A 23,110-nucleotide genomic window follows, 5' to 3' on the forward strand; every position below is an offset into this window, starting at 1 on the left:
AGCAAGTTCCAGCTGCACCTCGAGAGCTCCTGCTTTGCTTCAGGAAGCTCCTGGTCTCCATGGTTACAGAGGAGGTGAAAAATACTGATCAAATGTTACCTTAAATGCTCCCACCCAGCCTGAAAAAATAACCCTGCTCAGGATGCCCTGCACTGACAGCCCAGTGGAGCATGATTCCACATCCTGCATCTCCTGCACAGACTGCACAGACTGCAGATCCTGCATCTCCTGCCCATCCTGCCCATCCTGCAAATCCTGCACAGACTGCATCTCCTGCACAGACTGCACAGACTGCAGATCCTGCACATCCTGCAGATCCTGCCCATCCTGCACATCCTGGAGATCCTGCAGATCCTGTCTATCCTGCACATCCTGCATATTCTGTACATCCTGCACATCCTGCAGATCCTGCCCATTCTGCCCATCCTGTACATCCTGCACAGACTGTACATCCTGCATCTCCTCCACAGACTGCACATCCTGGAGATCCTGCCCATCCTGCATATTCTGTACATCCTGCACATCCTGCACATCCTGCAGAGACTGCACAGACTGCCCATCCTGCATATCCTGCACATCCTGCCCACACCTGCTTTTGCAGATGATTTTTGTTTTCCTACTATCCCTGCTGGTCAGAGTTGCAGTGAGTCTTGACAACATAATAAATTCACCAGTGAGAAGTGACATTCAGCAGTGAAAAGTGACATATGCCAGGGATGCCACATGGAGAGGCCACGAGGGCAGCCCAGTGACAAAAAATAAAACAAAACCATTTTAGCATGAAATAGCAAAAAAAAGAAAAAAAGGAAAGGGGGAGCCACAGAGGAGAAATGGAGGAGAAAAATTCCAGACAAATTCTGACCCCAGAGAATATGCCACTTCATTAATATGACTTCATTCCTACAAACCTGACACCCCTAAGTATCTCCAAATAGGTTTATTAAACACACTGAGGTTTAGCCTGTCCCCTGGAGACTGAAGGATCCATTTCAGTCTGCAGGAGCTGCCTGTTATTCAGCAATAACTGACAGCAATAACACACAGCACCAGGCAGCAGGGTGACACCACAGCTGTGACAATCTGCTCTGCAGACACCCAGGGTCCCTGCCAGCCCTGGGACAGGGACAGAACCCAGCTGTGCAAGTCCCAGAGCTGGTCCCACCCTCAGTGTCTGAGTGATTAATTAAACTTTAACGAGTGTCTGTCTGGCAGCTCTTTAGTTCTTGTGCCCAGCTTCAGGCAGGTGTTTGTGTGGCTCAGGGGGCCAAGTCAAACCCCAGGGGGATTTCTGTCAAATCCTTCCCCACTCTGCTGCCACCCCTGTTCCATCCCTGCCACCCAGGTGTGCCCAGGTGTGCCAGGCCCAGAATCCAGCAGAGAGGCTGCACTTGCTGAATGGATACATGACCTGCAGAGATTCCCAGCTTTTGCCAAACAAAGCTTTGTGTGTAATTCTGGCAGCTCAGGAGCTGCCTGGATGGAAAAGCCTTTGGCAGGAAGGTCAGATTCATGTCAGATGGGCAGCCCTGGGCCCCCTCAGCCCCTGAGCTTCCCCATCATATTCTGGATTGGTCTTGGCAAGGTCTCTGGTGATCTCTGCTCCTTTTTTCTTCTTTACTTCTTTAAGCTTAAGAAAAGGTTGCTGCCAATGCATTCAGCAAAGCCCTGTCAGCCAGTCTGCCTTGCTGTGAAATATTAGCAAACAAGCATTGATGGTAACACAGCCAAGTTTAACAAGATCTCCACTTATTATCCTGTCAATTTTGGTGGGAGAATATGGCATTGCTGTCAGATCCATCTGCTCAGTGCACAGCCTGTGCATGGAAATCACCTTGTCTCACACATGGGGAGAGGCTGGGGAGAAATCTGAAGGTAAGAGTGAAAGATGAATTAAAGAGCTGTTAATAAATAGTGAGAACTCAATTAAGATAATTGACCATCTGAGAGCAGCCAGGGTTTGTTCTGGTGTGGAGGGGGTGAAAATTCTGTCTCTCTGGCCCCACAACCAGGATTTGTTGCAGCCTGCACAGATGAAGTGTTTTCCACAGCTTGGATCACCACAAAGTGATAGGGACAGGATCAGAGCATGGCTGAGAAAAGCCTCTAAGAATGTAACTATTAAAAGAAAAAAATAATTGCTGGTGTAGTTGGAGTATCTTTCTTGGAAGAAGTGGAAATGGAATGCAAAAACTAACAAATGCTAGAGAAGCTTCAAGGGACAAATATCTATCCCTAATAACATTCCTTTATTGTTTATCCTGTTCCATCTTAGAAGTTGAAGGAAAGTTGCTGGGCAAGAGAACAATTCCAATTCTCAGCAATCAATCAGTAATGGTTTGACTAACTTTTTTTTTTCAGTAAAAAATGAAGAGAAATACATTCAGCAACTGCAGCCTCTGGCCTGTTGAGCCTGGGAAGGCTTTGGTGGATCAGCACCACAGGACTGCCATCACTCCCCACATCCTTTCACTAGGTAACAAATGAAAACATGTGGGGTGTGTATGACCAACAACTCCAAATTTTGGTTTAATTTAGATTGTTCCATACCTCACACAAAACACATGGAGTTACTCAGTGTTTAAAGCTTCCCATCAGAGCAGCACAGGGCCTTGCTGTGTGAATTCCTGCTGCTGAGCTTTCAGCATCTCCATCATGTGCAGCAGGAGCTGCTGCCAAAACCATCCCAGAGAGGAACCATTTCCTCTGGCTCTGGACTGAATCTCTGTGCACCATCCCCAGCACAGACCTACAGCAGAGCAGGGCCTGCTGATGGATGAGCCTGAGTTACTGGCTGGAGAAACACCTCCTTTGAGTCAAAACAAGAGTTTTTCTGCAAGGAAATCAAAGGGACAGTTCCTGGACACGTGCATCAGCCCTTTTCCCTTGTCCTGCTGCAAGGCTGGCTCAGCTCTGTGCCTGCAGAGACCAGAGGAGCTGCTGAGGATTTATCTTCCCAATTAAAAACTGCACTGATTGCCAAATCTTGGCTTTTCTCATGAAAGCACATGTTGGCTTCAGGAAATGCTGAAACATGAAATCCTCTGCAGTTTTTTCTCTCAGTTTGGGTGGGGAAGGATCCCTCTGCACCCAGGGCTGCATGGCCCCAGTATTCCCACAGCTCCACACTGCAGCTCCAACTCTCAGTTAGCTTCAGAGAGCTAATGAGCACAAATTTAGAACAGTCTCACACCCTGTGCACACAGCCAGAGCCCCAAGCAGCTCCTCCAGAGGCCAAATCCTTCCAGGGGCTTAAGCCATAGCAGAAAAGTGAGGTTCAGGCCCATGTCACTACTGTTATTTAAATTATTTCAAACCCTCACCCTTTAGAAGGCCAGGCATATTCTAAATATTTAACAGCATAGTCCCAAGACAAAATAAATACAACAATATTAATTATCATCATGCTTACTCAGCATCACCTCTGGAAATCAGATATGAAGCAGTACAAGAAACCTGGCACATGCTTCAAACTAAACTTCCACCTCTGGTATTTTGAAACAGCTTTAGATGGACCAAGTGTGGACAAGCAGACAAGAAACAGAGCCCACCCCAGCACACACCTGGGGAAACTCCACCACTGCACACTTACACTGGATTCACGCTGCCTAAAGCACCCACATTTAGCACTCAGTTGTGTTCCCTCATCCTGCTGAACTCTGCACTGCAAGAGGATCCTCTTGGATGCAGCTGAATTTTCATGTTACTGAAAAAAATGTTACCAACCCTGGAAATAAGAAAGTCAAATTAACATGACTTGCAGCACTCTGCAACTCTGAGCAGAGTTCATTTGCAGAACTCCACTGAATTTAAAAGTATCACTTTAGACAAACACATCTTTAACTGAAATAAGATTTTGACTATAAATGTTCAAGATGTGAAACACTAAATTAAAGAATCCACTTTAAAGAGCTTGTAAGTTAAATGAGTGCTTGAAAACTCAGCACAAATTAATCATCTGCTTCCAGACATCTGTTTCCCTTAAGAATGTGCTTCCTTAAGTCTATTACTCCTTGAAATGGGATCACATAAATACTGTCTGACTGCTCTGGTGAGCTGCAGCCTCCCCCCAGCTGTACTTTAGTTCCCCATCCAAGCAATGCCTTAGAACAGGGCCTGCAGTGGAGCAGCAGAGCTCCAGGGATTCACTGCCCCATCCAGCCCCAGGTTTGGGCTGTCAGACACCACAGTTCCCAGCCCTGGTGCCCTCTGTACACAGCTGCATTCCCTGTGCTGGGATCAGGTCAGAGAATGGTGGGCTTTGGAAAAGACCTCACTGGTTTGACTAGAAAGGAATTATTTCTGTGTCATTATGAAGTCTGACATGGAAGTTCATATTTCTTTTACATGCACCCACCTTGAGGAATGGGGTTGCAAGTGCCCAGCCAGGCAACCAGTGAAATTCAGGCTGTTCAGAAGCTCAAACTCCCTTTTCAGCCTCCCTTTCCTGTGTTTTCACTACACATACACACACATGGAACCAGAGCAGCACATCCAGGTGGCTCCAGCTGCAGAGGCTGCAGAGCTCCCCAGGCTGGAGCTGGAGCCTCCAAACCCTGTGGGATGCAGCAGTGACAGGGCAAGGACAAGGCTGTGCTGCAGAGCCCATTACCCCCAGCATTCCCAAAGCCAGGACTGACAAAGCCCTGCACCAGCTGCTTCTGCACACACACAATTCCACCTCAACTAGGCCAGCCAGGCACTGTTTATTTTAATTTCTTTCTGTCTCAACCAACACAAGATTTTAAAAGATAATCTCTGCTAGAAATTCAATTTATTTCTCCTCCTGCATGTCTAAGCAGATCTGTGATCAGTGTAAACACTGTGCCACTGTCTCCTGTGTGACTGAGGGTCCTGCACATGATTTTCCCTGCTACAAAAAGGAACAGCATTAAAATCTTATCAAAACAAATCCAAATGAGCATCAGTCCAAAGAACAAAATTGACCCAACATGCTCCTGGGTGAAAATGTGGCTGTTCTTTCATGAAATGTTTTATTCTTACATACCTTTATCTTATATAAGACATGAATGGGAAGCTCAGGATGAAAGCCCTCCTAGCACAGTGTCAGAACAGGAGCTCCTGTGCCAGGAGTGAGGGATGTGGAATGGCTCCCTAGCACCTGGAACATTCTGTACAACTGTTTAAAGCAGGGGCAGTTGACATTCCAGTAAACAATCAAATAAATGGAACTAGAAACTCTTTCTGGTTTTGAATTCGAAAATATATGATTTCTCAAAAGTAATATTCCAAACCCATCTGTTCTCTGATTCTTGAACAGCTTAATTTATGCCTTCTTTCATGAATTAGCAAAGCAATTTAAGCCTGCTCACCCAGGATGTGAGCCACTAGCCTTTTCTAGGCTAAAGTGATTGTTTATTCTGCCTTGGTGCAGATTCTGCACCAAATAAAGTCTTCACTAGATGGATTTTCAACAAGCTGCAGCCTTGTTCAGACAGTTTAATTAACTTTGGGAGAGTTGAATGAATTGAATGGCCTTCTAGATGTCTGAACTGCAGATTGCTGTCTGTCCCACCCATATGTCTAAAACCCTGGCTCTGTACAATGCTGCTTGGGATCCACACACCAGATGTTCCCAGAGTTTAAAGGCTGAGCTCTGGAAATGCTGAATTTCTGAATTCAGTGTCCTTTCAGTTCATGATCCAGGGCACACAGCTGGAGGAGGAGGCATTTGCAGGTTTCCCAGTGTCCCATTCTCATGAAGTTTGGAGTTGCTGCACAGAACATGTTGGATTTTCTGGGACCCCAGTTCACAGTGACACAAACATTTCTGACCCAGTGTCCCACAGCAGCCTGGGGCTGCCAGCACCAGTACTCACCAGTAGCACATCAGCTGGGCAGGGAGGATGAGCAGTGTGGTTCAGGTACCCCAGGACACTCCATGGCAGGAACATTCCCAAGGAGCAGCTGCATGGGCACAGGTACATTTGTGTGGATTGCTTCCATTCCATGAGAGAAAATGAAACTCATTCATTTAAGCTAAAAACTGAAGAAATATTATATATATTTTTCTATTTCTATATAAAATGGCTGATATGTATTTGGCTTCAGCTGCACTACAGAAACCCTGCCCTGCTCCATGAGCCAAATGTCACAGTCACACAAAGAACTGTCTCAATCTGGATTAATTTCTAAAATTAAGAGAAGAGTGTATGAGATTATGTGATAAAACTCTGCTGCAATAATCTATCCTGACCTCCTGCAAGCACCATACAATTTTTCTAAATTCATTCCAATTAAAGCAAGTTTTTTCACCTCCTGCAGTGGAGATATTATTTGCTTCCTCACAAGGCACTGTTGCTACACCTCAGTCACATCTCCCAAACTGCATCCTGGCTGGGAGACAGAAATCCAGGTCCAAAGCTTAAGGGATTCATCCAGTTTTGGTTCTGCTCCTCCATGGGAAAATGCTTTTTGTTTAGAAAATCCAGTGTTCTCTCCCAAGTGATAACACAGCCACTCTCCTGTGTTAGAGCCTGAGTGGAAGAGTCAAACTCAAATGTGGTTCCTGATCCAGCAGGGGGATCAGAGCTCAGCTGCCACCTCCAGCCAAGAACCATCCTGTGAAATGAAGATTCTTCCCTCCCTGCATCTCCTGTCAAGACACATGTGTGCAGTCACTAACTGCTGCTGGACTCAGCACCAATCTATTTGGATAGATACTTTTTTCAGAGAACATGTAACCAAGTGCTTAAAAATCTATTTTAATGATGTTTTCAAGAATAATAATACTCTGCATTACAAAAGAAAGAGGTAAAAGGTACGTCTTTGACATATCAGAAAAACTTACAGCAAAGGCAAAGAGTATCTTCCAACCAAAATAAAGCTATGTTGTTCCCTACAGGGAAGCTTTAGGTGTCTGAGATTCCTTCACACAATTCACTTTCAGCCTTCATAGAAAAAGGTGAACAGCCAAAATAGTCACTCTACCGTGTCAGTTTAAATATCCCACTGACTGTCGACAATACAGCAATAAAATTACAAATATACAGAAAATGGATCTGCTGTACCGAAGCTACTCACACAACCAACAGCAAAAACACATAACAAAATAAGCAGAAAATAAGTGTTTTCATTCATCAAAGCAGAATTACTGCCACATTCCACTCAGTCCCAAATCAACACAGTAACCAAAAAGGAAGACAACCGTTGTCATACTCTGTAGAGGGCAGAAGACAAAATCTACACAGGACTCACAAATCTGGACTAACCCTAATTCTACAAACCATTTGCTGTAGAATCACAGTTCATACATGAAAACATGTAAAATTCATAATAACAATCCACAACAAAGTGATGCTAATGAAGAGTCGCTGCCTGTTGGGCAGAACGAGCCCCAGTCCAGCATTCCGGACACCACAGTGCTTTGGAGAATCCTCACAAAAGGCCAGAAGTGATCACCAGAAGTGTTTTTCCAAGCAGGAGGACAAGACACAAGGGAAGCAGCGTTGCCTTGGGTGCAGTGTCAGGTTTGGAGTGCGGCATCAGGACACAGAGCGCTCCCATCGCTCCCACAGCCGCCCCTGAGAACTGAACCCCCGAGTCCCGGCGCAGGCTGGGCTCCGCCATCCCTCCCTGCAGACAGCGCGGGGATTCACAGCCGCAGCAGGAAATAGATCTCGGGCTGCTCGGGGGCCCCGGGCGGCGGCGGCAGCTCCCCGCAGCCGCTCTGCAGGGCGGAGCAGGAGCCCTCGGGCACGCCGCGGCGCTCCCCGGCGCAGCCCTGCAGGTAGCGGCCGATGTAGGAGCCGGTGGAGTGCCGGTTCACGCCGTGCGCCCCGGCCTTGCTCCGCAGCAGCACCGCGGGCGCGGCGCCGCCCTCGCACGGCCGCTGCTTGCCCGCCGCCTCCTGCCGCTCCCGGGCGCGGCTGGCGATGTTGCGCACCCGGCTCTGGCTGCGGGACGACAGCTTCCTCACCAGGGCCCGCGGGCAGTCCTGCTCCGTCTGCCGGGGGCACAGCGGCTCCCGGCTCTCCTCCTGCTCCAGCGACAGCAGCCGCCGCAGCTGCTCCGTCAGCGCGTCCGTCGAGTGCGGCCGCACGCCCTGCACCGCGGCCGCCCTCCTGTCCCTCAGGCCCGAGGAGATGAAGCTCCTGCTGATGTACTGATACTTACTCTCGAAGTTGCAGGAAATGTCCTCCGAGGTCAGGTCTCCCAGACTCTTGGACTTGCAGGGGCTGCTGTGCTGGATGGCCGGGTGTGGGGGGAACGGGAGCAGGGGGGCACAGACTGTGGCCCTGTGCTGCTCCGAGTGCTGCTGCCACAGACCCCTGCTGCTGTCACACACGGGGACAGGGAGCTGCTGCTGCTGCCACAGACCCCTGCTGCTGTCACACACGGGGACAGGGAGCTGCTGCTGCTGCCACAGACCCCCGGTTCTGTCACATACAGGGACAGGGAGCTGCCCCCCTGCAGCCCTGCAGCTCTCAGAGCAGTGCTGGGCAGCAGTGCAGCTGCTCCCCGAGGTCCTGTCCCCAGCGTGCCCAGGCTCCTGCTGCTGCCTCAGGCTCCGAGGAGAAGCCAGCTGGCTCAAGTCCTCCCGTCTGTACTCACAGGTGGTCACCAGGAGCTCCTGGCAGTCCCCATCCACCTCCAGCAGGCTGCTGCTGTCCGAGTGCTCCCCAGGGCCCAGCGCCTCCTCAAAGATGAGGCTGTTGGAACCCAAAGAACTGGCAGACTCAGGGGCTTCCCAGCTTGGTCCAGTTTTTGTAGCACAATTCCTTTTGGGATTTGCATTTAGCAAAGAGAGGGATGAAGAACAAGAAGAGCCAGGCAAGTTACTTTCCAGACTATTTAATCTATTATTGCAGACGAGCTCTCTGTGGTTCTTGCATTCAGAAGCTGGAGGTGGCTCGTGGATAATTGTGTACGTGGAACACTCTGCATCCTCCAGGCTGGAGAGCACGGCTGTGTCCGGAGTGGAGACTGAAGGGCATTTGTTGGCTTTTGTGGGAGTGAAGTTGTGCCTGCAGGGGCTGCTCAGGTCTGCAGCAAACAGCTGTGGGAGTGCAGCCCCCAGCCTGGGGGTCTGGCTGCTGCTGCCAGGGGGGCTGGAGACAGGGACAAGGGCAGTTTGGTCATCTGTGCCATCGAGCTGCCCGAGCAGAGCGGACACAGCACTGTCCAGCTCGCTCTCTGTCGAGAGAGACACTTCATCAATGAGGTGAGAAATGTCACTGTCCTGCAGGGCCCCCGTGGAGTGACAGTCAGGGCCCTCAGAGCACACGGCAGGAGAAAGGGAAAGAGGTGCTGCAGTGCTTTTCTTCGTGTCGTATTTGTGATTCTCTGCTTGTGCTTTCTGAAAAAGAGAAGTCCCCATGAGACTGATTTTCCCTTCCTTGGATCCTTTTGTGTCATCTTCCTTTTTACTGTTTGCACAGGTTTTGTGGTGTGATTTTTCTGTGGGAAGTTCAGAGTCTTGCATGAGGGGGACAGTTCCATCAGAAAGATGATTCTCCTGGTAGTCCACAAGGTGGTTTGCTTGAGCTACACCATTTGCAAAAACCAAATGTTCAGGTTGCTCCTGTGGAGGTGGTACTAAAGAGTCAACTGTAGAATCCCTCTGGTCATTCTCCTTCTTGAACTGAGATGCTGAATTTGATACATTTGCCTTTTGCTCGGAATGTGGAAAAACCAATTCTTTCAAGCTTGTTTCCTTCTCATTTGTATTGTCATCACTGTTGGCTAAATTAAATGAGAAACATATTAGTGGCATACAACACTCTGCCCTGTCTATCAACAGCTATTTTGTCTTTGACAGACAAATGGAGAACGCAAAACTAGGTACAGTTGTGACAGAACTTAACCATGGGGTTGTGCAGGTTTAGTACAAATTATCTGAGTGACATGAATAAATGGAAAAATACAACTGCAGGCACTTCATTGAACTTTCCTTGGGATGTCTATTACATCAAGCAGGTGATGTAATATTTGTTGTAAGTAATGTTAATGAGGTACCACATCATAGCTTGCACGTGGCATTACCTTCAGCTGTGTTCCTAGTCACATTTGTACTATAAAGAAGCGTGGCAATAAAGACAGAACAAAACAGCTCTGTTAAAACACACAACACTTGAAAACAAGATGCATGCTTCAAGCTGAGTCCAAAGCATCGAGTAGATGGACTCCAGACTGCTTTATACATGTGGTTACTGCCAAGTGTTACAGTACAAGGATTTCATTTGGATCTTCTACCAGCAAGCAGCATTCACAAGGGCAAGGGTTTGAATTCCTCAAAAAACACATATTGGATGTTTTTTCCACCAATCCTCTTGTCTTTCTATGCCAAATCTGAGCTCTGTGACTCATTCCTTTGGAGATTTAATGAAGCAGGGACTACAGAAGTAAACTTGGCATAACAGATACCGCTTGTAATGCTTGCTAGAAATCAGGTACTCTCGGAAGAAGCAAGGGGATCCCTGACCATTCACCAAAAGAAATTTTGGAAGCATCTTACCAGAAGTGCTTTCCTCTTCCTTGGCCTCCTGGGCGGTGGCCTCTGCTGGGCAGGGCAGCTCCACCATGAGGAACCTGTCCACGGGCATGGAGGCAGGGCGCGCCTGCAGGGTGCGGTTGGGCCGCCGCAGCACCCCTTCCTTGTCCTTCAGGTCAGCCGGCTCAGAGGCACTGTCCCTGATGTCAGCAGCCTCCAGGAAGCCCATCTTGCTCTTCTTCCTGCCCTTGGCGGGGGCGCTGGCCGTGCGCCGCAGGATGCGCTCGCCGATGGAGCGTTTGCGCACGTGGTGCCCGCCGGGCTCGGCGGTGCCCGCCTTGGGCGCCTTGGAGAACAGCCCTCGGAGCCCCATCAGCTGCTTGCTCTGCAGGGACAGCAACACACAGCCTGGCCTGAGCCCACGCTCGCCCACCGGCCACTGAGCTGCTCTCACGGCGCTTATGAGCGATGGGCACAAAGTTCAAACGCAGCAAAGCAAAAATTCACACCACGCCACTCACAGCTACTCTGAGCAAGGAGCTCCCAGCACAGCTCTCCATAGATTCATGCATGCCTGCCTCTCTCCTCATTAGGATGGCAGCCTGCCACAGTTACCAGAGACTTTGCTCAGCCTCCTAATGGGAGCTGACAAGGCTCTAGGAAATGCTCAGCACTGACAGCTGCACATTAACGTGGAGTTTTCTATGCATGGGCTGCATCAAAGCAATATTCAGATGTTTCAGAGCCTGCATGGAGAATGGTTCCAGTTTGGCAGTTGCAGATCATGCGATTGGGAACCACTGGAAACTCTGCCCAGCAAGTGCAAAGTGCATGCTCATGAGCTCTACCTTTGTGGCTCCTAGAAAGTGCATTATTGTGTAACTGGGATTGAGGATTAAAGGGCTCCACTGAAAGGCAAAAAGAAATGCAAATCCATTTGGCTAATGTTTTCAAGATTGCACACAAGCAAATAAGGTATCAGTACATCAGCTGTAAATAGAACCACTCCACAGCAAACCATTTAAAACTATTTCTTGGTTTAACATATGTCCCCCAGGAAGTGAGCAGATCTCCTCACTCAGGGATGCAAACCCAGCCTGTGAGAAACAGCAGTGCAGCCCCATCATTCATTCAGAGCACCATCAGGTGAGCACACCCAGGGACAGCGACTGAATCCTGCTCCTCTTGCCTCCCCTTGGAGTTACACTCTGCTGGTTTTCTTGAGCATATCTGTTTTTACCAGGGCAGCAGCCAGACAGGCCCCTGCAAACCATCCCCAAGGGATGTGATTTCACAGATGTGTCCAGATGTGCACATACAATGATCCCATCCTGTGATCTGATGGGATCAGCAAGGAGAAAGCAAGTGGAGCTGGGAGGATCTGGACAAGAGCAAATCTCAGCCGTGGGCCCTTCTCTCTGCTGTTATCTCTCTGTTCCCCTGAGCTTTCTGTGGGTACTGCACAACTTTGGGTTCATGTTTGTCAGGACATTCTCTGCATCCTCTCAGAAGGCACAAAGACTGAGGGCTGAGTGTCCTCTGCAACCTCAAACCTCACAAGGGTCAGGTTTTTGTGTTGATCTTCATTTCTTAAATCACTGCAAAGGTGGTATTTTACTTTAGCATCATGCTGAACATGGCCTTAATTTCTTGGTGCTGCTTATCTCCACATGCACACAGCTAAGGAAGGCAGCTGAAAACACAGGAAAAGCATTGTGCTTTCACTTTCACTTTAAAAACATTCTAAAATTGGCACACTTGCACAAAAGCAAAATCAATTAGCTGCTAAAAATAGCTTGTCAAATACAACGTTTTGGTGCAGCCATAGTTCTCAAGATCTACTTCCAAAATAAGATCAGTTTAGCACACTGAAGAAATGTACCTTGACAAGATAATTGTTAGGTGCTAACAGTGAGAACATCTGCAAGTGTGTGCACAGCAAGAGTGGAGTCATGGTATGGTGGAGTTTCCTTGCTGATCTCCTGCAAGGAAGCCCCCCCACACTCTGAGCCTCCTGGGCACTCCAGCACAAATCCTGGGAGGTTCTGGGGTACATTTAAATCCATTTTTATCAGAAGGGGGATGTAAATTTCCAGCTGTACCTACCTTTCCATAGGTCTCATTAATGATTATATGAACAAATATGGAAGCTTCTGTCAGTCCTTCTAAATAGACGTGGCGATAGCCTGGGGAAACAGAAACAGAAATATTTCCCACAAACCATCACCAAGAACCAGCAGTCTGCATTTTATGCCCAGCTAGCAATGACTGTCTGTAAAAGTGATGTGTACACAGGAAGCGACCTGGTGCCTTTAGCAAACTTCTCTGGTATCCTCACAGGTTTTCTGACTCCAGTACAAATTGCACCCAAATTATAAAAAACACACCAGCAGTAATTTCCTAAAGCACAGACAGGCAAACTCCTGTGAGGAATGGTGCATAAAGCATCCTAAGAGAACAGAAGAGCTGTCCAAGCCCTACATGAAGTCCCAGAGATGAACAGAGATGAACATTTATAAAATCTATCATGTCTGCTGGCAATGCCCTTCTTGTGTGAGGTGGATCCCGTCCCAGGGGAGCAGGGCACTCACCAGGCACGAGGCTGCTGAAGGCCACAGTTCTCTGCCCCACAAAGTCCCTGCCAATGGGGTCGTGGTCCCAGACCAGGAAGCGCACCAGGGCCATCTCAGGCATGTGGATGGTGAAGGTGAGGGTCTCCTCCCACACAGGATTGAACCCTGCAGGACAAACAGGACAGGCTTGGGGAGACAAAGCCAGTGCTTGCCTCAGCTCCCAAGAGGCACAGGACACAAGCAGCAGCAGCAGTGACAGTTCCATCGTGTCAGTCATTACACGTGACAGATCTGCCTCTAGGATTGCTGTTAAAACAAAATGGGTCTGCATGGGAGCTGGCAGGGATACCCAGGCAAGCACTGAGATGGATACAGATATAGATACAGACAGATTTGGAATTGCTGGGTAAAGGAGATTTAAGAACAATTCTGTTAAAAGACAATGTGGGGAACAACTCCTGCCCTTCACCTCGAACTTGTCTCCACACCAGAAATTCTGTCTGGGAAGCAGAAATAGTTTGTTAAAATACAATAATTTGATTTCATCAGATAAAACACTTTGCAATTTAGAAAGCAATAAGACATACTGATTCATTTATACTAATTTAAGATTTTACTCTATGAAGAAGAAATCTCTTAGATTATCTTACCATTGTCATCCACCACCCTGGTCTGATCCTTACAGCAGTCAACAGGTAACCCAATAATCTCCACCTCAACAAAGGGATCTATTATCTGTTTTTCAAAAACACAGTATTTTAAAACACAGTATTTTAAAAGCAAGCCTACAAATGAAAGTGAATTTTAAAAAAACAATGGAGAGAGTTGATTTAAATTCATATGAGAATTCAAACCCCTTTGATTGACATGAATTTTCAATTATCATGGGAATTGGTTCCATGAAATCCATGCTGATGTATGGTTTGCCTCAAGAGCTATGGACAGCTGTGACTAATTTTTATAAAAGTCACCCTCTAAAATACAAAAAAAATCAGTTCTTACACATCACAAGTACAGGCTGGGGGAAGGGTAGTATTTAGTGACCAAAAGCTTGACAATATCTGAAATGTGCTGGTGTATCTGAATAAGGAGAAGGTTTGAGTCAGACACTACCATGTCACTACAGGAGCTCCCCTGGAAAAGCATCTCACCTCTCCTCTGTCCCCCAGCATTGAGTCTGGAGGCTTGGGCAGCTGCTGCCCACTGATGATCTTCAGAATGAGCTGCTTCTTAGGACTGGCAGGAAGTGGGTCAGCAGAGTAGGGGTTGAATGTGCCTGAAAGATGGCAAGAATGAGAGTGTAAGGAAAAACATACACATAATAATCATCACTCCCAAGACACACAGACAGGCAAATTCAGTCAGAAATGAGAAACTGTGAGTATGGAGCAGCTGCTCAGTAATTTTAAAATTCTCCTCCTCTTTCTTACAGAGTTTTCTGAGTGGAGCAGCCCTTGTTGATGTGATTCCAAGGCAGAGCTGGACCAAGCCCTGGATACTTGCCCCGGGCCACTGCAGAGTTTGTTCTACTTTCCTGCAGCTGGTCATCCTAGGACCCCTTTTTATTTTTTAAACACACATAAATAAGGCAAAGACCTCAAAATATACACACATATGTATATCTATATATATCTCAGTAAGAGATTGCACACTGGTGCAAGTCTAAGAGCTGTGAGTGCATGGAAATATGAAAGATTCTTTATTTGTTTGCACTTTCTTTTCCTGTGCCTTCACTGTAAAGGACACTTTGTGAGAGGCCTGGCAGGTACAGTGATAACTACCCTGGAACCTTACCTTTGCACATCTGCTGAGGTTTGAGGACATAACCACAGTTGCCATTTACCCTGAATTTTGCTTCATTTAACTGCATCACACGTCCCTCAGACTGGTAGTTCAGGGCCACTGAAAGAGAGAAGTCAGGTGTCATTAATAAAGATAACATTACTTGGCACACCCACAAAAGGGAAGGAGGTGTTTCATGCAGCTCCTACCTAGCTGGCAGCCCACATTCCAGTAAGGAACAGGGTTGAAGTTGCTGGAGTCGATCCGATAGGCTGAGGGATAGACCCTGGTCAGCTGCCTCTGGTTGTAAAGCATGAACTGCTCAGCCTTCTGCTGCACTGCCTGGTGGGCTCTGTTCTCACTGAAGGACAGCACGTTCCCTGTGGAGCCTGTGTGCCAGGGTACAACCAACAGACAGGTGACAAACAGTCCCAGGCTTTGCCCTGTGCCACATTAACAACAGCACTCAGCCCCATTCTCTCACAAGTGACAAGGGACATGCCAGCCCAGTGCCACCCTAACAGCAGCACCCAGCCCCATTCTCTCACAAGTGACAAGGGACATGCCAGCCCCGTGCCAGCCCCATACCATCATCCACGAGGTCCTGGGCAGCCACAGAGTTGGTGTACACCACCAGGTCAGACAGGGCCCGGCACAGCTTCACTGTCTTCCTGCGGCGGGCGAGCCTGCTGGGTACAGCAAACAACAAGGGCCACTTGCAGGACTGAAGGTGCATTTCAATCCCCCTTGCTGTTCTCTTCAATAACTAGGAAATGAACAATTGTGAGCAGGGAACCTTGGGTGGCAACCTCCTTGGAGAAGGTTCTGTGATGACTGCTCCCCTCTACATCCACAGCCCATCCACACAAACAAAATTTTTCATTTAATGAAATGGCTGTATCATGGTTGTTCTAGACAAAACTGAGGAGCATTTCACTGACAGCAGACACATTCTCAGTGGCACTTCTTTGATTGCTTTTTTTTCCATTCTCAGATGCAATAAAGTTGCCTGGCTGTGGTGCTCCTTTACCCTGCACAGTGTGCTCTGAGCACTGTTTGCAGCAGGTAAAACAGAGCCTGGCATCCCACGAGCAGTGGAGCTGTCACACTTCTCTGCAGCTGCAGGGTAATTGCTGCTTGCAGTCTGTGACAGGCTACAAAACAGGAGGCTCACAGCAAAGCCACAGCTGTCAGGTGTGACAGTCACATCACATGTGACAGATGTGACACAGACACACGGCACAGCCTCACAGCTGGTGGCACTGAGCAGCCCTGCCTTTACCTGAGGGGCTCCAGCTCACCTGTGGGGCTGCCCCAGCTCCTTGCCAGGAGGGTGCTGCTGGCTCTCCTCGTCGTCCGAGGCGCTGGGGGCTTTGGCTGCCTTTGCAGCTTTCTGTGGAGAGAGCCAGGCAGGGTCAGTCAGCTGGGGCTCCAGACACACAGGAGAGTGAGCTGAGTTTGCAGCTCCAGGGACAAAAGGGAGCCCTGGGGCTGGCCCAGCAGAGTTTCCCTGCTGTGGGGAAGAAAACCAGCACAGAGCACACTGCACCCCATGGCAGGGATTCCAGCTGTGGCTGTGAGCAGCTGTGTGCTGTCAGCCTGGCTAGGTCTCAGGGCATTATTTCTGTGTGCTGGCCAGCCCTCAGTGTTATTTCTGTGTGCTGCCAGCCCAGCCAGCCCTCAGGGTGTTATTTCTGCCATGGGTATGTCCAGCACAGGCCACTCTGTGCTCTGCACCTGCCCTGCTCCCTCCCAACACCAGAGGCCAACACTGCTCCCCTGGCTGCAGGGCACTGCTCCTGCTGAAATCCCAGGGGATTGTGTCATATCTAACGAGCAGCAACACACAGCAGGGTCTAAATAAACAGTGCACTGCTTCTGCCCACTTCTGCTTCCCCCCAATTTAGAAAATTAAACATATTCCTAAGTGAATGTGTGAACAGAGTCTGGACAAAATGTTCAAACATCATCTTCCTGTTCCATTTTGAGCCACATACAAATATTCAAGTGATTCTAAATTATTACACTACAAAGAAAACAGCTATGACAAAAAAAAAAAAAATTAAAACCTCAAAATCTCATTTTTTCATAGGCACCTGTGATTTAACAGTTTCCAATTACAATACTACATCTTTTGTAATGCTAAACACAGCTTCAGGTGAGAGTTATTTAATTCCCTTCTCATCAAGAGGTAATTAATATAACTGAGAGCTCCTTATCCTTTTGCACATGGCTCACTGAGCACAGATTTCTTTCCTCCTGTCATACACTGTACTGGACATAATTTCTGTGTTTGGTTTTTCATGTTTTTTGACATGAAGTTGACTATATTGGAAATCATTTGCATGGTTTACTTTGGAGTCTGCAGGTCTGCACTGAGCATGTTCCATGCAGTTAACTTTCAGGAACTGCCAGTTTTAGTGTCTTTGTACCTCCCCTGGTAGTTTTTAAAGAGTTTATTCATTTGGCACAAGAGCTGGCTGAAAAAGTCATGTGTCAATATTGTTGGGTGGATAATTCTGTATCTGCAAAAATATCAATAGTAACCAGACTTCCCAGGCATCCCTTCAGCTAGAAAGGCACCAGGGGGCAGTTACAGGATGTCTGTGTTGCCTCAGTCTACAATACAATCACAATTTAAAAAAAAAATTAAAAAAAATCTATATATACCCTTATTTTTTTTCAGCAGAGATGAAATGAATGGGCTTTCCAACCTGCTACATCCATTAGGATAACTAGCTGAAGTAATTAAATTATTGACAGACTTTCCAGCCCTCAGCATAAGCAGCAGATTGCAGTGGCTGACGTTTGCCTGTGACATTCCAGGATTTGTGTGGCCAGCAGCAAGCACAGGGTGCCATGGGCAGTGCCCACTCTCAGGGATGAGGGGGGAACCTGCACTGAGCTAAGGGTGCTGAAGGGAACATGAGCACTTTAAATGATGTAAGCTTGGAGCTGAAGTGGAAATATGAGTCTGGTACTGTCTGCTTAGGGAGTTTTTGATGGCTCCTAGCTGGCTTCAGGGCAGATGGACTGGTGGCTGATTAAGTTCTTTGAAATGCCTCTTAATCATAAAATACTGCTCAGATTATCAGTCCCAAAGCTCAGTGCAGCCCTCACCATGGAGAGCACAGAGCAGAAGAGCAGAGTCAGGCAGGCTGGGGCAGAGGGGCTGCTGGTGGCACAGGGACAGGGCTGTGGACCTGCCTCTGCCCAGTCACCCCCTGCAGCTCCCAGTGGCTCAGGAGGAAGGGAGCTGGCAGTGCAGCAGCTCTTTGAGGCTGTAAATCCAAGGCTCAGGGCACCTGGGAGTGTGGGAACAGGGGAGGCAGATGACAGGAGCACTTTTGTCAGGATATGGGGATGGGAGGAAACGTGGGCACTGTCCCTTGTGTGTGCTCTGTGCCCAGCTGTGAAATGAGAGCTCTCAGCTCCTGCCTGGGCCAGTGGAGACACCACTGAGGAGCAGCAGAGCAGAGAATCCAACCCAGCAGCTGCACAAACACAACCAGGACATGAAAAGCAGGAGGAGATGAGGAAGAGCACATCTGCACAGAGCAGGAGCCCAGATTCAGCCCCTGGGAGCAGGGACAGTCCCAGCACAGCCCTGCCCAGGGTGGGACACAGCAAAACTGGGCCCTGACCAAACCAGGCACTGTCAGCTCTGTGGCAAACAAGATATGCCCAGACATTTGTCTATGCTGCTCTTCTGCTGCTGCAAGTTTGATCAGAAAAACAGCAATTCCTCAGGATGAATAAAGATGATTCTTTAGCCATGTGAGAAGGTTGGTTCTCAGTCATCTGAACAGAATTAAGACACCAAGTGTAATCACACAGGCTCCCTCATTGCTGTCCCCATGCCCAGCACACTTGTCTGGAGCAGTAAAACCTTGCCAGGGTCTCTGGAATGCTGCCAGTCCTAGAACAGCAACCTCAGCTCTCATTTATTTCACTCACCTTGTGTTTGCCAAAGTTGCCCATTAATGATCGACCATGAGACTTTTTTCCACCTTCCTTTGTGTCCAGGTTCTGTGCAGGAAAAAGTGCAATAAAAAGTGTAACTAAATCCCTACAGAAATGTCTTTAAAGAGTCTGCTACAGTCTCCAAAAGGCTGCATTTCAACCTCATACAAGTCCTTGTATGCCACCCTGGTTCATTATTAGGAAAGTAAAATTATTGCAAATGAGACAAAGTGAGTTAAAGTCTGATCTGTGAACAATTGAAATCCAAAATCTCATTACAGGACTTTTCTAATTTCTTTGTACACTTGATTGTTTAGAATCTTCTAACTGTAAAGAAAAATATTAACATTAGCACTCAAGACAACAACAAACCATGCAGAAAAAGCAGTCTAGCAAAACCAGGCAAGAAACAACAAACCAAGACATCTGAGTGTTCTTGAAAGCAGCCACAAAGGAAAAGGGGAGAGGAAAAAGAATCTCCCAGCAGATAAATGTGGACTTTTCACAGGCAGCCTGCAGGCTGAGTTCCACATTCCCAGCCATGCCCCCAGACATCAGCTGGATAACTCCTGGCAGCATCTCGCTCCTTCTGTCAGGAACACACAGCCCTTCATCTTCTGAAGAGCAAAACAAAACTGAAGAATATTCCCCCAGCATTTCAGCTGGGTGAGTGTTTCAGTGAACTCCAGCTATTCCCTGCTCAGTGCTGAGCTGGAGTCACTTTGGGCTTTCATGATGATGGGGGCACTGGGGGCTCAGCAAAATCAATAACCTGTGTTCAGAGATTTACTCAGAGCTCAGGCTGGAAGTCTCTGTAACATGTAGAAAGAATTTTTAGCAGATTTTTACTCCTTTTAATAGCAATTATTTGGGAAAAATCAATGGCAGATCAGTAATGAAGGAAAATAGATTACCAGTAGAAAAAAACAGGAAAATACCCAAGTTGCTCCCTTTCTGGTCCATCAATTACACAGTAACTCCAAGAAAAGAGCTCTGTGACACTGGCTCCACAGAAAATTCACTCTGTATTTAATGTCCCTGGAGTTTGCATCCAGCTCCTCAGTTCTTGGCTCTCCCATCTGAATCAGTGTGAGACACAGTGCACTGGGCAGCCCTCCCAGGGCTGGGAAGGGAGAGCCCACATACCTGCCTCAGGTTCACACTGAAACTCTGGTGGGTTGCCTTCAGCAGAGCTCTCACAGTGAAGCAGTCAGGATCCTCTTTGTCCCTGATTTGGGATTCTTTTAGCAGAGATTCCAGTTTTGTTCGAATGAAAGATTCTACCTGGTGCTGTGTTGCACCATTGCTCTGAAAGACACCAGGACACCCAGTTCAAGTAGTGCTCATGTCCATCCCACCTCACACAGGCTCACACAGTGCTCCCATTTCCTTCCCTCTGCAAGAAAAGGCTCCTTGCATAATCCTGCCTTTCTGCCTGTGGTTTTCCCTGCCATTTCCCTTTCCTTTTCCCCTCAGTCCTCTCAGCTCAGCTCACAGCCCCCACAGATCCCCCAGGAGCTGCCCACAGGCTCTCTCTGCCTCACAGCTGTCACAAGCCCCACCTTCTCTTTCAGAAGAGCATGAATCCCCAGCTAATGCACTTACAGATACCCTAAGCATTAGATTCCTGCTCCAAACAGTTAAAAAAGGAAGCAATTCCTGTTAACAGTCATCCAGACTATACAGACTCGAAGCAGTCTCTTACATAAGGCACTTAAAATAAAAATGAACCCTATAGAACAGCATGAACCTGACACAGGAATTAAAAACTTAGGAATGAAAAACTCTGCTAACAACTCTAAGTAGGACATGGAGTGTGCATGTAAGAAATGCAGAGCCTGTCACACTCTGGGAACTGACTGTGTGCACATACAAAGCAGGGCTTTAACTTGCAGTCATCCTCAATTTCATCAGCACTGTCCTCTTCTGAAACTTCTCCTTCCTCAGCATCTGCTCCAAGACTGTAGGGCAACTTCTTACCCTAAAATGAGGAAAAAACAGCCCCAATAAATGTGGTCAGTGTTAGTTAGTGCACCCAGTCTGCTCCTCTTGCTTTACCATCTGCTCCTAAACAAATCCCCTCCTAAACCTCTGTGATATGGCTTCTGTGCACAGAAATGTTCTCAGCCTACCTGCTTCATCAGTGGGAGTCAGGAATGACACTCACATTTCTGCAGAAATGCAGAGGATTGATTTTTAGGCTGTATTTTGAAAATAATAATGCTGCTGCTCATGACTGGGTCAAATTCACTCCATGCTGGTACCTTTACACTGACTTAAATCCCTGAGTGTTATTAGAATGACCCTTTATATACACTACAGGATGAAAATTATGCCATTATTTGAAATGGTTTAGCTGGTGAATCAATACTGCCTTTCAAAAGAAAAACATATAAAAAGAGCAAAAAACAATAGCAAGAAGATGAGAGTCTGGCTTGCTTCTCAACAAGGGACTGATTCCTAAATCTGATTTTATCTTTTCCAATAGAGCTGCCTAAATTGAGCAGGGGATGGGAGACAGGGCTTTGTGCAGGGATCCTGTGATGCTCAAGATAGGATTTCTCATTCTGCAAACAGCTCAGCTGCACAGCAGTCTGCACCCACAGGGCTCCAGCAGTGAGAGCTGGAGGATCACACTGAAATTACAACCTCAGATGTGCTGAAAAGCCAGCTCAGAACCCAGGTAAGAACCCAGAGCACCCAGCACTGCTGACTGTAGTGCAGGGCCATGGGATTCTCCCAGCAGTGATGTTCCACACCATTTCCTGTGGATCCCTCAAACACCACGTGTTTGCACAGCTCATTAATCAGCAGCCACCCCAGAAAACTGATGCAGTGAAATGCAAAATTATGGCTGAGCAATCAAAGGGCTCCTAATTTAGGGTCAGCTCTGTTCTGTGCACTGCAGCATGTTCAAACTAACATCAGACAAAGTGGGAATCCCTGCAGCCAGCCTGATACCAAGGACAGAGGAAAAGCCAGAGTATCCCGAGACTGCACACAGAAATAATTGCTCCCCTGTGTACAGGTAAATAGACAATCTAATAGGGCAGAACTCCATTAATCATCCTCCCAAAGGTCTGCCTTGTGCTTCTTGCCTCTTCTATTCCTTTGGAATTCCTTTCAGAGCATATCTCTTTGGAGTGAGAGGCTCACACAATTAATCCTGCACAGAGCACCAACCCCAGGGCCTCCTCCAGCTGCTCCTGAGCTGCTCTTCTCCCATAAACACAGATGAACCATGAACAGAGTTCCATCCCCTGAGCTGGGTGAGGGCAAAGGCAGGAAATCCTCACTTCTTCTGTCACTCCAAAGTGCTTTGTCCAAGGAAGGGCTGTCAGATAATGTTTAGATGCTGAAGGGATATGAACTGGTCCTCCAAAGAAAATCCACAATAAATACCACAAGCTGACTTTTGTTGCATTCTGAACATGCCCAGCAGCAAGTTACCTTCACTAGGATTTTCCCTTTTAGATCCTGAGGGCTGGGAAGCTGTCTGGGATCTTCAGTGTTCACAGATGACAAGTCCAGTTTGTCACCAAATATCTCCTTCAGGTACTGGGCAATCTTCATTTGCTGTTGAATACTGCAGTGGTTTTCAATGGACAGTATCACTGGAAACCTGGAAACCAATCCCAGACACTGTCACAGCTGCATTCCTACCACCCCACCCATCAAAGGAACAGCTGAGTTCTTCCACAAATTTGCCCCACTGTTTTCTAAACTCTTGAAAACCATCTTCTTTAGTTTTGGAAGTATTACCTTGAAATTTCTCATCAATAACACCAATCTTTTGGGCTTGGTTGTTTCTTTCCCACACACCTATTCTTGGGTGTTTTTTCTTTTTAAATAAAGAAAAGGAAATATTTTCCTTTTATTTTCCTTAAACTACTCAAAATTCTCTACACCCACTCATAATTTGAGACTATTCTTTGTAAATATATATATGGTAAAGTCCACAGTTTTCATAATAAACTGCTATGAAGCACCATGGCAAATGAAACAGATTCAGAACACTATCCCACACCTCAGTATTTCCTCACTCTACACATGACAGCTTTTCAATTTTTCTGCTGAAATAAAGTATTTTCAGCAGTAAGAGAACATCACAGTATTGATTTTTCAGGAGAACTTCCCTGTGGATGTGAGTGGGAAGTTCTGTTGAAGATAATCAGCAATGTCAGGCTGCCCAAAGCCTTACTGAGTTTAAGAACACAAAAGGTTCAACTTAGGCAGAACTCTGTCCCTCAGCTGATGGGAAGAGCTCGTGCTGCTGAACAATAAACACAACATGGGCAATAAACAGGGGAACAGAATCAACCCTGATGCGTTTAAAGGGATC

General features: G+C 47.4%; 1 protein-coding gene across 3 annotated transcripts in view; it reads right to left on the reverse strand.

The window, feature by feature from the left end:
• Positions 1-6,706: 6,706 nt before the first annotated feature.
• The window catches only part of PLCH1 (phospholipase C eta 1), a 52,850-nt gene continuing 36,446 nt past the window's right edge, over positions 6,707-23,110 (reverse strand). Inside the window, exons 10-24 of one of the 3 annotated variants that reach the window (XM_056498983.1) lie at positions 22,219-22,390; positions 20,642-20,749; positions 19,915-20,076; positions 18,763-18,834; positions 16,107-16,198; positions 15,394-15,494; positions 15,015-15,194; positions 14,818-14,925; positions 14,175-14,299; positions 13,674-13,758; positions 13,042-13,188; positions 12,557-12,636; positions 11,299-11,358; positions 10,475-10,835; positions 6,707-9,702 (exon numbers count right to left, since the gene is read on the reverse strand). In XM_056498983.1, the coding sequence (XP_056354958.1) occupies positions 7,613-9,702; positions 10,475-10,835; positions 11,299-11,358; positions 12,557-12,636; positions 13,042-13,188; positions 13,674-13,758; positions 14,175-14,299; positions 14,818-14,925; positions 15,015-15,194; positions 15,394-15,494; positions 16,107-16,198; positions 18,763-18,834; positions 19,915-20,076; positions 20,642-20,749; positions 22,219-22,390 (3,943 nt within the window). In that variant the 3' untranslated portion in view covers positions 6,707-7,612. The remainder of the gene's footprint in view (positions 9,703-10,474; positions 10,836-11,298; positions 11,359-12,556; positions 12,637-13,041; positions 13,189-13,673; positions 13,759-14,174; positions 14,300-14,817; positions 14,926-15,014; positions 15,195-15,393; positions 15,495-16,106; positions 16,199-18,762; positions 18,835-19,914; positions 20,077-20,641; positions 20,750-22,218; positions 22,391-23,110) is intronic. The other 2 variants (XM_056498984.1, XM_056498985.1) reach the window with 2 other exon arrangements.

The sequence above is a fragment of the Oenanthe melanoleuca genome, chromosome 9 (genome assembly GCF_029582105.1).
Source record: "Oenanthe melanoleuca isolate GR-GAL-2019-014 chromosome 9, OMel1.0, whole genome shotgun sequence".
Taxonomy (NCBI): domain Eukaryota; kingdom Metazoa; phylum Chordata; class Aves; order Passeriformes; family Muscicapidae; genus Oenanthe; species Oenanthe melanoleuca.